Source organism: Berghia stephanieae, chromosome 5 (assembly GCF_034508935.2).
Source record: "Berghia stephanieae isolate SIO BIC M18660-M18661 chromosome 5, UCSD_Bste_1.3, whole genome shotgun sequence".
In the NCBI taxonomy this organism is placed as follows: Eukaryota; Metazoa; Mollusca; class Gastropoda; order Nudibranchia; family Aeolidiidae; genus Berghia; species Berghia stephanieae.
Window position 1 is genome coordinate 49,366,843 of NC_088364.1, and position 14,308 is coordinate 49,381,150.

The following is a 14,308-nucleotide window of genomic DNA, read 5'->3' on the forward strand; positions in this document are numbered from 1 at the left end:
ACCACCACCTCCACCATCACCACCACCACCACCGTCGTCGTCGTCGTCGTCGTCGTCGTCGTCGTCGTCTTCTTCTTCTTTCTTCTTTCTTCTTCTTCTTCTTCTTCTTCTTTCTTCTTTTCTTCTTTCTTCTTCTTCTTTCTTCTTCTTCTTCTTCTTCTTCTTCTTCTTCTTTCTTCTTTCTTCTTCTCTTTCTTCTTCTTCTTTTCTTTTCTTCTTCTTCTTCTTCTTTTTTTCTTCTTCTTCTTCTTCTTCTTCTTCTTCTTCTTCTTCTTTTCTTCTTCTTCTTTCTTCTTCTTCTCTTCTTCTTCTTCTTCTTCTTCTCTTCTTCTTCTTCTTCTTCTTCTTCTTCTTCTTCTTCTTCTTCTTCTCTCTTCTCCTTCTCTCTCCCCTCTTCTCTCTCTCATCTCCCTCTCTGCCTGCGTCTTCCCATACCCTAATCTCTCTCTCTCTCTCTCTTTCTCTCTCTCTCTCTCTTTCTCTCTCTCTCTCTATCTCTCTCTCTCTCTCTCTCTCTCTTCGTGCATTGTTTAAATATTTAGGTCACATAAGTATTCAAAACATAGCTATTGACAGATATCACACCTCATCTGAATGTTTCAAGCACTCCGATACGTTAGCTTTATCGAACTCAAATCTCTTATTACAATAATAACCAAGATCTGTTAAAAAAACCCATCTGTGACACATAGTCACAACACGCTTTTATGTCGAGGCGATTCCTTGTCCCAGAATTTAATATTATGATTTACCTATATTATACTTAGAGGTAAAATAAAACATTAAATGATGTGTGTGTGTGTGTGTGTATGTATGTGTGCGTGTGTATGTGTAGGTAAGAGAGAGAGAGAGAGAGAGAGAGAGAGAGAGAGAGAGAGAGAGAGAGAGAGAGAGAGAGAGAGAGTTTTAAATCTTAACTTTTGTAAAACAGCTTACGTTTTCCCAAACTGATCATATTGCTTTAAAATCAATTTTCTTCACCTAGCTGTTCAAGAAATAAAATATACCGCTCTCAATGCGATTCGCAATGCTTTATTTATTCCTCCAGCAGGCCATATGGAACCATATTTTCATATCATACAATTTTAGTCGCCCATTAAGTATTCTTGCAATAACTGTCAATTCTATAGCAAGGTACTCATTCACGCCCGAGTCGAGTGGATTAATGTTTGTTTTGCTTACAGTGCCTTACCTAAATATACAACATCAGGAACGGACTTTTCCACGATCACTGTCGCTTATCAGCCGCTGACCACGCTTAACATCGCTTGACTTTTTGTGACAAGCCGAGACACCGTGACGCTGAGCCACCGATCCGCACATTCTAATATAATACCAGATTAATTCGATTCGTCATTTTATTTGCGGCTATATGTGGTCTAGTGGAATAAGTCTCGCCCTCGGATCGGAAGGTCCAGGGTTTCGAGACCCGCTCTGAGCGGCGCATAGTCGAGTCCTTGGAGAAGCCTCTTTACTCACATTCTCTCATCGTATTCAGGTGTAAAATGAGTACATGGCCGTTAAAAGCGTTGTTTCCGTCCCTCCTCAAAAATACCCCCCCAAAAAACTGTAATATCGCCCAACAGGTGTCATTTCTCGTCTTACATGTTGAGTGTTGCTGTTGGCTAGGGACCTCTTGTTATGCGCTTTGAGCAAGTTCAGTGGATATTAAGCTATATAAATGCTCCTAGTTAAAAAAAAAAGATATATTTCCATAGGGTTTGAATTATCTGCGTTTTGACCCACCCCCTGAGTGCAGGTTGGTTCTTTCCAGTTCCTTGATAGTTTTTGCCATGCTTTGTAAAAAAATCAAAACAAAAAATAATAAAACAAAAACAAAACAACACATTTCGAATATCTTGGCCATAAAACTCGGCCTTCAAATATCAACCAGTTAAAACGATCCTCAACTTGTCAAAACTCCTCAAACCTGGGACTTAAAGCGAATATCGATCGAATCTTGGTAAAAACTCTCAAACCTGGGACTTCATTTATGAGTACAATGACAGTAGAGTAATAGCCAAAATATTACGAGAGTTCCTTATCATCCTTTGTAAAAAAATGTAACAGTTCAAGAATTGTTTTAAAGATCCGGTTTGACTAAAAATTTATTATGCGTTATGCTATCCTGACCACAAAGATAACACTTAATGTCAAATCGTCAGATTCTAGAACCAATCTTTGTAAAACACATGCCTATTACATTTCAATAATATATATATATATATATATATATATATATATATATATATATATATATATATATTATATATATATATAGAGGTAAGGTAATTGGAGGAGTATGAAACAGGATTCTTTATATTCTTCATTTGAATTTTTGAACTCGTACGCAATGCAAAATGCACGCTGCCAAGCTCGCGCAAAGATCTTGGGAATTTGTTCGAAGTTTCCAACGCAGGAGTTTCAGAATAGTATGGAAGGGACGAAATTGACGTCATTCAGCTCTTTATTATTGTTTTTAGACAGCCATTTTTGTAATAAGTTCTCACTAAATTAAATTCAATCAATCTTTCTATAACATCCAAGGTTACAAATAGTTCTGTGTGTTGGTGCGTTATATCCGGCTGGCGGAGTCATAGCATCAATATTATAGTTTCGGCAAACGCGACTGGCAATTATTTTACTGAAGCGTATACAACCATTTCGGGATCCCTTATCGTTGCACAATGTAGTGTGCCCATCAAAAGATCATGACAGATAATCACAGGTTATCAGTTGTCAAACTCTCTTACATAATCTCATATTCTCTATCTCTTTAACAACCTTTCACTTACTCTCTCTCTCTCTCTCTCTCTCTCTCTCTCTCTCTCTCTCTCTCTCTCTCTCTCTCTCTATGTCTGTCTCTGTCTCTGTCATGCACATTCATTCTCTCTCTGTGTCTCTTTCTCTCTGTCTCTCTCTCTCTCTGTCTCTCTCTCTCTCTCTCTCTCTCTCTCTCCTCCCCTCCCCCTCCCCCCACGCACGCACCTTATCTGATCCCTTCTGAGCCTTATTATTTACTTGTTATGGTGTTTAATAAACTTGTTTCTTCTTATCAAGGTGAATTTAGCAATGACTATGAAAAATGTTTTTTTCTCTTTTTGAGGAAAATTTTTGTCTAAAATCAAAGCCCTATCTCCACTGAGTAAAAATGTTTTTGAATGTTGAAAATCCATTCATAAATAAACAAGTTATGCAGTTTCAAAGGTGTCATTTATTTGGATAACCCGCAAAGAGGAAAAAAACGCGAAAATATGGGACGCTTTTTCGGCATTTTTTTTCGACCTGTGTTTGTATCTTGCGTAATAATTAAAAGATTGAGACTTGAAGAGCAAATTAGGATGGTGTTTTGTAAAATACGGGAAAAGTACTCGTCATATTCATATGAAATTTTACAACCAAAAAGAAGAAATGCTCATGTATTACCTTGTCAGCGACAAAACCTCCACGCCCGGTAGTTTTAGAAATATTTTACTCCAAAGAGCAAAAATCTATTTTTAACGGTCTTCTGCTAATCGCACGAGTTTTGTCGCTTGACATAATCTAAAATTACCTTTGTTCTAAATGTGTGCCAACGTTCAGTCATATTCATCGATAAACAGCGTCGTAATTAATTTTTTAATATAGCATATACGAAACGGCTTCGTCCCATATTTTGACGCGAATTCGGGCACTTCGTGAGCGAAAAAGAGGCCCAAAGATTTGTGCGGGATAGTCATTGCTAGTGAATTACATCATCTTTAAGTATATTATATATAATAATAAATTAACTAATCGGTTTGATCTGATCACACAATCTAGATTTAGGTCCTTGAAGTCAGTTGTCCTCGATATCAGTCGTAATCAAATTCCAGTGGCGTATGTATGATTTACAGTGTCCTAGTTCTAAATACGCTTTACGTAATAAGATACCTTCAACAAACTAATTAAGAAACTTAATAGCACCGGAAAGATCACAAAGTAAACTCGTACAAGGAGGGAACATGACAACCCTCCTTCTCCCTTTTATATAGTGCAATATCCACTAAATGTGTTCAAAGCGCTTTACATATTATGGTCCCTGAACAACAGCAACACGTAACATGCAGAACGAGACATGACGCCTGTAAGGCGATCTTACAATTTTTTTTCGGACAGAAACAACGCTGTTAACGGCAATGTACTCTTTTTACTCCTGAGTACGGTGAGAGAATGTGAGTAAAGAGCCTTTTCCAAGGACTCAACTATGCGCCGATCGAGGCTCGAACCCAGGACCTTCCGATCCGAAACAAATGTCATACGACTAGACCACATAGCCGACATCGATAAAGATAGTATGCGCTTGGCTAAGAAGCTCATAACATTGCCATCCGGAAGTATAGCGGACCAACACACAAAACTGTGTGTATCCATGGACGTTTATAGTCGGGTTAATACAGTTCAGTGAGCATTACTCATAAACGCGGATGGCAAAAAACAATAACAAAGACCTGAGGGACGTCATCTTCATTCTTTCTATATCGATAACATCGATATGCATTTAATTTTAAAAATACTCACCTCGCGGCGAAGTCTCAGGGGTTGAGAGTTTTTTTTTTCTCTTTTTCTTTTTGGCCAGGATGAGGAGCATTTAAATCGATCCATATTTGAAGGCGGAGTTTCTGGACAATCTTTTTAAGATATGTTCTTTCCATAATACGGTAGATAACTGATTAAACACATGTTGTGTCCACGTTCTCTCTTTTTAAAAAAAACCTTAAACGAGTTTCACTCAGCACACAATGTCAGTGTTAGTGTCAGTGTTCCATCTTAAACGGTCATATCTTAAATTAAAAAGCAATGATCATTAACAAGCGGCTATGTGGTCTTGTTATATGACACTCGCCTTCTGATTGGAAGAGGTTCGAGTCATGCTCTGATCGGCACGTAGTTGAGTTGTTGGAAAATGGCTTTTTACTCTTTACATTATATCACCGTACTCAGGTGTAAACTACATTATCTCACCGTACTCAAGTGTAAACTGAATGCCTGGTCGCTAACAGCGTTGTCTCTTTGTCGGAAAAAGAAGTGTAATATCACATAACAGCCGCCATGTTTCATCCTACATGTTAAGTGTTGTGTTGGCTTGTGACCTCTTATAAAACGCTTTGTGCACGTTTAGTGAGTATTGCCCTATATAAAAGCTCAAGTTTTTAATTCTTTTTTTTTTTTTAAATAAAAGATGCCTGATATAATCGAAGTGAAAACTCTGTCAAAACATTTTATCGTGCGAGATAGACAAATGTTTTTAAAACCGACCAAAATAAATAAGACCTTCCGCCTTAAAGCGCTATTAAGTCGGGGTGCTCTAGACTCCAAAAATCTAATTTTATTGTCTTAATTAAAAAGTAGTAGTAGTAGTAGTAGTAGTAGTAGTAGTAGTAGTAGTAGTAGTAGTAGTAGTAGTAGTAGTAGTAGTAGTAGTAGTAGTAGTAGTAGTAGTAGTAGTAGTAGTAGTAGTAGTAGTAGTAGTAGTAGTAGTAGTAGTAGTAGTAGTATGTAGTAGTAGTAGTAGTAGTAGTAGTAGTAGTAGTATAGTAGAGTAGTAGTAGTAGTAGTATTAGTAGTAGTAGTTAGTAGTAGTAGTAGTAGTAGTAGTAGTAGTAGTTAGTTAGTATAGTAGTAGTAGTAGTAGTAGTGTATAGTAGTAGTAGTAGTAGTTATGTAGTAGTAGTAGTAGTAGTAGTAGTAGTAGTATAGTAGTAGTAGTGTAGTAGTAGTAGTAGTAGTAGTAGTAGTAGTAGTAGTAGTAGTAGTATAGTATGTAGTAGTAGAGTAGGTAGTAGTAGTAGTATGTAGTATGTAGTAGTAGTAGGTTAGTAGTAGAGTAGTAGTAGTAGTAGTTAGTTAGTATTAGTAGTAGTAGTAAGTAGTAGTAGTAGTAGTATAGTAGTAGTAGTAGTAGTAGTATAGTAGTAGTAGTAGTAGTAGTAGTAGTAGTAGTAGTAGTAGTAGTAGTATAGTAGTAGTAGTAGTAGTAGTAGTAGTAGTAGTAGTAGTAGTAGTAGTAGTAGTAGTAGTAGTAGTAGTAGTAGTAGTCCTTCAGAGCCATTAGGCCCACGGAGCTAGAGCTTATTACAGTTTCTATAGCGTGAAACGGACAATAGCATTAGCTTGCTACCCTTTGGATACGACGCTAGTCTATCGTAAAGTACTTTCCGCCAGATCTAACAGATCCAGCTACCCAATAAATGCTGGGTGGACAGGTAGGATAAAAAAAAACAACTATCGATTGCACCTGGGAATGATCTCGGTCCCTGCGCATGTGAATCGAGGGCTCTATCAACTGAGCAATCGGGACCCCCTTACCGCCTCAAGCGGTATTATTTCGGGGTGCTTTAGACTCCAAAAATTTTATTTTACTGTCTTAAGTTTAAAATAGTAGTAGTAGTCTTTCATGCCCATTAGGCCCGCGAAGCTAGAGGTTATCCCGATTTCTGTAGCGTGAAGGACAATAACAATTGCTTGTTATCTTTTGGATAGGACACTTGTCCATCGCAAAGTTCTTTACGCCAAATCTAACATACTCAGATACCCAATCACTCCCGGGTGGACCAAAGGAGGGGGTGGGGGGTGTCCAGAAAGCTCTACCAACTGAGCTACCGATCCCCCCCCCCCCCCATCACCCCCCTTAATTATGAAATGTAGGTTCAATTTTTATTTATATTTAAGCCAATAGACACCGTTCCTTAAAATGATAAAATCAGATTTGATCATGTCTATGGTAAAACCACTCTTGGGCACATTATGGCTCAACCGGGGCATAATGCGTTTTGAGGTTTTAGGTCATAAATGGCCACACACGCTCACACAAATACAAACACACACACACATCCAAACACACACACACACACACACACAGACACACACACACCGTGTGAATGTAATCAATGGAGGGCAGCTGTTCTTTTATCTCAACTAAACATTTTTTTTATGAAGAGCGTCATGAAGAGATAAAAAAATAAAATGATTCTTCATCCAGACACAAGCACAGGCCCCAACTAAGAGGAATACACTCAAATGTTTACCAATCATAAAATATAATATGTAAACTAAACATAATACAATGCATAACAGAGAGATGATTTACAAGGAAAAAAATATCATCTCCCAAAACTATAACTATACATTTGACTATATCCCTCCCAGCCAAGGAACTCCGGCAAGGATCAGGACAAAACTAAGTAGTTTCATTCCAAGACAATGACAGGACACAATTGGAAAACGGGTATGGGGGGATAGAAGACACAGTATGTACCTCACTGCCCACTATGGGAGGTCAGGATCCCCACCACAGGTGATCTCAAACTAAGTACTTTGACGGTGTGCTCTTGGAATCTACATCTGTTCCCTATTTGAACCGATTCCACTTTGTCTTACCTTTTCTTTTGTGCTTTAATTGTAATTCTAGAACTTTTTACTATCCCATTTTCTTCCTTTTTACTGGCGCTGATATGACCTAAATGTGTTGCAAGGGCCGTAAAACCCTTAAAAACAAACAAAACAATAAAATGATTCTCTTAATATTATAATCTCTACTGTCATAGTGGCAACGTCTGAGACAAAAAAAAAAAAAACACACAAAAAAAACCCCCCAACAACCCCCCCCCCCCCCACACAAAACTTTAGCTTTTATATAGCGCAATATCCACTAAACGTGCTCAAAGCGCTTTACAAAGGATCCCTGACCGACAGCAACACGTAACATGTAGAACGAGACATAACGCCTATTAGGCGATATTACAATAATTCCGACGGAGACAACGCTGTTAAAGGCCCGGTACTCATTTTACACATGAGTACGGTGAGAGAATGTGAGTAAACAACCTTCTCCAAGGACTCAACTATGCGCCGAGGCTCGAACCCAAGACCTTCCGATCCGAAAGCGAGTGGCATGCCACTAGACCACATAGCCGCACAAACTGCATAAGGAAAGATAGACATACAGACGGACACACATACAAACAGACAGGCAACATGGCAGACAGACAGACAGGTGATGGTTTTTAAAAAAAAGGAAGTAAAATAGTGACAGTATTTGTGGACTTGATAATGATATTATGAGGGTACCAGCAATGATGGTTATTATTAATGTTAGTAATCTTATATTCTAATAGAGCAAAGATCATGACCATACACCCAACTCAGTGAAAAAAAAAGACGCGTTACTGGCAACTTGTACTCTATATAATATGCCATTTGGATTTCTTTAGAGGAAAATACTTGTCTTCTTTGCCTCATAGAACAGTTTCTCCGTTAAGATATTGAAGAAATATAAGAACAAAAACTAAACGATTTTGCACCATGCCGGAAACATTTGTAGATTGCGGAAGCGACCTTGTGTGACCTTCCGCACGTTCCTCGAGGTAGATCCACTTTCTAGTGTTATTTTAATCGTGGATCTTTTGTCAGATTCAGATGTCGTTTATTAAATTTATTTATTCAATTTGTCAATTATTAGTAGCGTTTGTAGAACAAACCTTGATTGATTGGTGAAAGTTTAAAATGTCCTAATATGAGCATTGTTTTGGTTCTCCGCTGCCATTGTCGTTGAAGTACACTGAAAAGTAGTACAGAGCAGTCGTCCTATGCTTTTTTTTCTCTAGACGTCTATCGAGATCGTTTCTTATAAATCTTAGGTTCTAGTTCTAATTAGGTCGTAATAAAGATTCTAGGGTTTTTGTTTTTCCCAGTAGCATTAGAGTTAGTTAAAGGTACTTACCAGTAGTACTGGATAGCTAATTTCATATTCTACGTTTCTTCCCCAATATTTTGACAGGGGATATCCACCCCCTCCCCACCCCCCACCAAGAGTAAAGACTGGCGATTTTCTTTTTTTCTTTTCATGCTTCAATTAAACTAAGAGTAAGTTTCTCAATACTACAACAAAGCTTATTTTGCTTAATTACGCCTTTTTTGTTGGCTTCAAACTTCAATCTAAAAACACTCTTAGTGTCAGTTTTGATGACTAAAAAGCAGAAGTAAGACAACTATAACCTTCCTTTATGCCCAAACAGGCTACTTGATTTGTGAGTACAAACAATATTCTTGTAAAAGCATATTACATTGCTACATCTAACAGAATGATTGACATGTCATACTATTATCAATTTCTGCTGAGGTCACCGATGGTTGAAATAAATTTTCAGACAATTTTGTAAAAGACTTTTTACAGACCTGTTTTACGCCTCATCACATCAAAAAGTCATAAATTCTGGAAGATTTATATGCTAAACGTACAAGATTTTCTGCAAATATTTACATTTCATTGAGAGGAATGGATATATGAGATTATCTTACCGTGCAAAAATCTAAACTTGTCTATTAAAAATATTTTAAAAAATTAAACTTTTTAAAGAGTCTTTTTTGCTGCGATAGATTAAAAAATTATGAGACACGAGACAGGAATTGCCATTAGAAATCGAAAGGGAAAGAAATGCAGACAGGAGAACGATTAGCTCACGTAGTCCTTTTGTATTTGTAGCATGTAAATGCGTGTTAAAAAATTTGTTTCAGGACAAAGTTAGGACCTTCAAAAATGTTGTCCATATTCAAGAGGATATTGCGTAACGGGAAGAAAAAGGAAAGCGTCTTTCCTAATTTACAATATGGATATAAAAGAATGTATCGCAGTATATAAACATAGGGCAGGGTACCTCTGTATTTTATCAGCTACTTTATAATCTTTTTAAACCCTACACTTTTACCAGCATTGTGATCAAATGTTTTGGCCTTAACCCATAAGTCCATTAACTGTTCCTATACATGGAATAAAAATTGCCTAAGTAAGGGGAATTCCAGAATATTATAACCATTATTATAGTTAAGTAACCGCCATAAATTTTATCGTCATTTCATAATGCCCACGCTTGGACAGTCTCGAGATGACGGGAGATAGGGTAAAGTTTGAACCATAGGATGTACCGAAGGACAGAGTTACCTTATCAGATGCAAGAGATTACATACTGAGAAGTTTCTGAATTAACAGGTTGCCAACACACTGTGTCATTGATACCAGTTGGTTGTATCTGAATCGGTGTTTGTGTGTGCGTGTGTGATAAACAGTGTCAAGCTTATTTGATCTGTGATATTGATTGATAGAAACAACATCAAATTGTGCATTTGATTTGGACAGTGCAGCCATTTTGCCATGGGTCTATTTAAGGTCGGTTTATGCGCCATATAGCTACAGTTAATAATCTTGTTTCTCTCTCTCTCTCTCTCTCTCTCTCTCTCTCTCTCTCTCTCTCTCTCTCTCTCTCTCTTTCTTTCTCTCTGTGTCTCTCTGTCTCTCACTCTCTCTCTCTCTCTCTCCCTGTCTCTCTCTCCTCTGTGTCTCTCTGTCTGTCTGTCTGTCTCTCTGTCTCTCTCTCTCTCTCAAACTTTCTCTCTCCCTCTCTTTACCTATATCTCTCAGTGCGCGTGTGTGTGTGTGTGTGTGTGTGTACGTGTACTTGTGTGTGTGTTTGCTCATATTCACACACACCCACCACCCACCCACCCACCCACCTACCCACACACACCACACACACACACACACACACATATATATATATATATATATGTATGTATGTGTGTGTGTGTGTGTGTCTGTGTGTATATGTGTGTAAATGTTAAATCTCATTAAATTTTTATTAATTACTTTAAAGAATAGAAAACTAAATAAACAGTTTCTCTTGATGTATTGACCTACTTAATTTTAATCTAGACAGGGTAGGGCATTTCATTATTGCTCTTTGATTCCATCTGGTGTTTCCAGCATGAGGTGGACATTTTAAAATCAATTTTGACACCCAAAACCAACATTTGGGTTATTTGTATTTAAAGATACTTCTCCAAACAATAAACTTTCAATTCATACAAGTAATAAGATGTACAATTATTAAAATTGCTTAATTCCACTCTATATCCTAATGTGAGTGAATTTTAAGCTCATCCACAAAAAAAAAAAAAAAAACAAAAAAAAACAAAAACAAAAAAATAAAAGAAAGAAAAAAAGAAATCTTCAAATACCAAAGTTCATCCTTTAGTAACAATAGTTTCAAGTAATCAGCACTTTCATGCTATACATCATTTACAGGCTTTGATTAAGCCCTGAAAGATGGTACAAAATATAAAAAATTGTATCCATCCTATACTTGAAAATTCCCACATCTGATAGCTACCTCGAGGGCAGAATTGAACTTCCTATTTCAGCTTTAACTGCTTTTTTTTTTCTCAAGTTGTAGTTTGAGATATTAAAATTAACGCCTCCAATTTTAATTTAGAGACTTGAAATAATAATATAGATAAATTACGACAAGTCAGATATCAAAAAATTACGTAGATTTTTAGGTCAAATTTCATACTTTTTTACACCTGCCTGGAGTTAAACACGGATAAAATGAAATTGTAGTCCTGTATCTCAATAAACTTGGGTGGTTGTTTATATAATGTAATAATCTACCATCGTAATTATTTTTAATGTTAGTAGTCTGTTATTAATAAATGAAATTATCCAAAATGACCACCAAACAATATCAATTTCCATGGCAATGAGTGAATATTTTATCATGGCCTGTACTTCTTTTTATTTTCTTGAATCACGAGTTATCAAGTGGCTTGGAGGAGAGTATTTTTATTTTTACTACCGCATAATGTCCCCTTCATTAAAATTTATTATTCAGAGGTTTCTTTATATCATGGAACGTAAATAGGATTCAAAAGTCTGATGTCCTGTCCACCCAGCAACCAGCAGCTTGGTTCTAAACAAAGAAAATCGGTACTTTTTATTCTTCATGCTGGCTTGAACTTTTTCATATGTCATGTGATCAGAATGTATAAAAGTCAAAACATGATCAGATTTATAATATTTTTCTCCTCTGGATACACGTTTATGCTCGTTGGAGAAGTATTTCAAAAGGTGTCCGCCATTGTTCTTATAGTTTAGAACCAGTTACTAAGTTACTATGCGTCATTACGAGGGAAGTGACGTCACGACTGTTGAAGCCTATTACTTGGAATCCATTCAATTCTGAAATTTCGTAATGTCAAATTACTATGTGAGTAGGATACTTTTCTGTTATTCTTTATGTTATATTTGAAGGGGATCAAGTTAGCTCAATGTACGGAACACTTGACTCACAAGAAGAGAAATCGGGATTGGGTCACGGGGTCTAGTTTAGTTTTTTTTGTTGTTTTTAAAAAAAACATATCCATCTGTCCATTCAGCGGCTGATATGTTGCTGAGTCTTTTAGATTAGGCGGAAAGGTACTTTGCGACTGACATATCAAAAGAGAAGTAAACATTTGTTACTATCCTCACATCCCTCCTCCTCCCCACACCCTCCCACTCCCCCTTTTTGTAGTTATATTTTTTCATTCATGAATATAGGATTAGATATGCGATTGAAATTCCAAACTTTTTACATAAGTGTAGTTGGAATGGATGAATCGTACCTAGTTCTTTGGAGGCAATCGGAAATTTGGAAATTTTATTTGCTAAATGCCAGACGGAAGTGACGTGTTCATTATAATGCTACTGTTTAGATTGTTTTTAATGAATAAAACTTTTCTATCCAGGGTTGTTTCTAGCGCGTCTGGTTAAAAGCAGCAAAATGACTTGTGTTGCATGAAGTCGATTTCTAAAACGAAAATATCGACATGTGGAACTGATACGGTAAAGATTTTGTATCTAAGAAATACAAAGTCATAAATATAACAATCCGACAGCTCTAAACGCGGCTAGAACTGGTATCTTCCTTACGTCGAGATTAACAATTTCAAGGCTGTAGCCTCGCCCATTATCCTCTCTGTAATCGGAAAATTTGAAAGAGGCGGGGGTCACCCTAGGTGTGACTCCCTAACGACTTTTAATGTAGGTATTCATTATCACAGAAGCCAAACTAAAACTCTGAAATATGCACAACAATCAAAGGGATTATAGTCTACAACTGTAACTATACCAACGAGACGTCCCCAGGAATCGTGACGTCATGACAAAGATATCACGTGATCTATGGTGGCCATACCTTTAGGGTAATCGAAGACTGGAATGTACTTCGTCTGCATATTATTGTTATGCTGATAGCATAAGGGCAGAAAGATAGGGAGTAATTTTATTGTAAATAAATCAAAACGACCCTGAACTGATCGTTACCTTTCTGGCTAAATCATTTAATCAACAACACATCTCAACTTTAATGATTTGTCGGATTGAAGAGATTGTCATATTTCATTACCAAAATATTTGTATATATTAAAAACAAATCAAAACTGAAAAGAAAAGAAAAAACATAACACATTTTCTCCCCCCCCCCCCCTCCCACAAACCTCAGACAAAATTTGAAAAATAAAAGAAACCAAAAACACAAAAAAATCAAATCGATAAATTTTCAACGTAAAATCCAGAATTGAAAAGGATTCAGCCCACAACGTTATGTGTCAAGCTTTCAATATTGTGTTTTGATTTTTTCCCCTTATTATCGTTATATTGTTAATATTTGTTTTAAGCTGTTGTACTAATTTTCGTGGCATCCAACCATTGTTTTAATCAGCAGCAGCATCCGATATTTAAGCTTCTACTCTATGTAAGTTTCCTGTCTCTCGAAAGATAAACAACGCCGACATTAAAATTTAAAAAAGATAATTCAGCCTCTTTTACACCCAGTTTGTAACAAATGCTTTACTTATTACGTTCATTGCATTGACGTGATTTATTAAGCTTTATAATTAACTTCATGACCCCCCCCCCTTCTTCCAAGATGACCTTGGCCCCAACCCCATATATCTCTATCTTTTCTGATATTCATTCTGATCACACGAAATTGGCTTTGAGATTGCTATGTTGGACCCACAAGTGCATTGGCACTCTAAAATGACACCATGTCAAATTTGGGTGAGAAGATAAAATGGAACCATATATGATATTATGATACCGAGACTGACTAGACGGGCTGAATTGAAAGCCTTTTACCAGTTAGTCGTCTTTTTATCTTCGTGATTTGATTTGGGTTACAGTGGTCAAAATCAGTTAACGCTAGCCACACGGGGTTCGATTGCAATACAACCTTGCATCATTTCCTTCTGTTTTCACTAAGACTTAGAGAGCAGTGACAACAATAAACGATTGAGACTTTGATAACTCAAACTGTGAAATTTTTGTCAGCTCCCATGATGATGTTTATGATTATTGATAGGGAAAAATAGGATGTCAAAGAAATTCAGTCTCGCCATTAATGGGCTAAACTCTTGGCTTTTCAAACTTATTGGTTTTTCATCTTAAATTTGAGTTGATTTCATTTACTTTGAT

The 14,308-nt window shown here is 36.8% G+C and overlaps 1 protein-coding gene across 8 annotated transcripts in view; it reads left to right on the forward strand.

Annotated features, from left to right (window-relative positions):
- Positions 1-14,308, forward strand: part of LOC144973106 (sodium-independent sulfate anion transporter-like) — a 118,035-nt gene that overhangs the window by 28,928 nt on the left and 74,799 nt on the right. Inside the window, exon 1 of one of the 8 annotated variants that reach the window (XM_078915148.1) lies at positions 9,761-10,183. The exons of the other annotated variants lie outside the window; for them this stretch is intronic. Within the exon in view, the coding sequence (XP_078771274.1) occupies positions 10,169-10,183 (15 nt within the window). The 5' untranslated portion in view covers positions 9,761-10,168. Of the gene's footprint in view, positions 1-9,760; positions 10,184-14,308 lie in introns of those variants that run through there. 8 annotated transcript variants of the gene reach the window in all.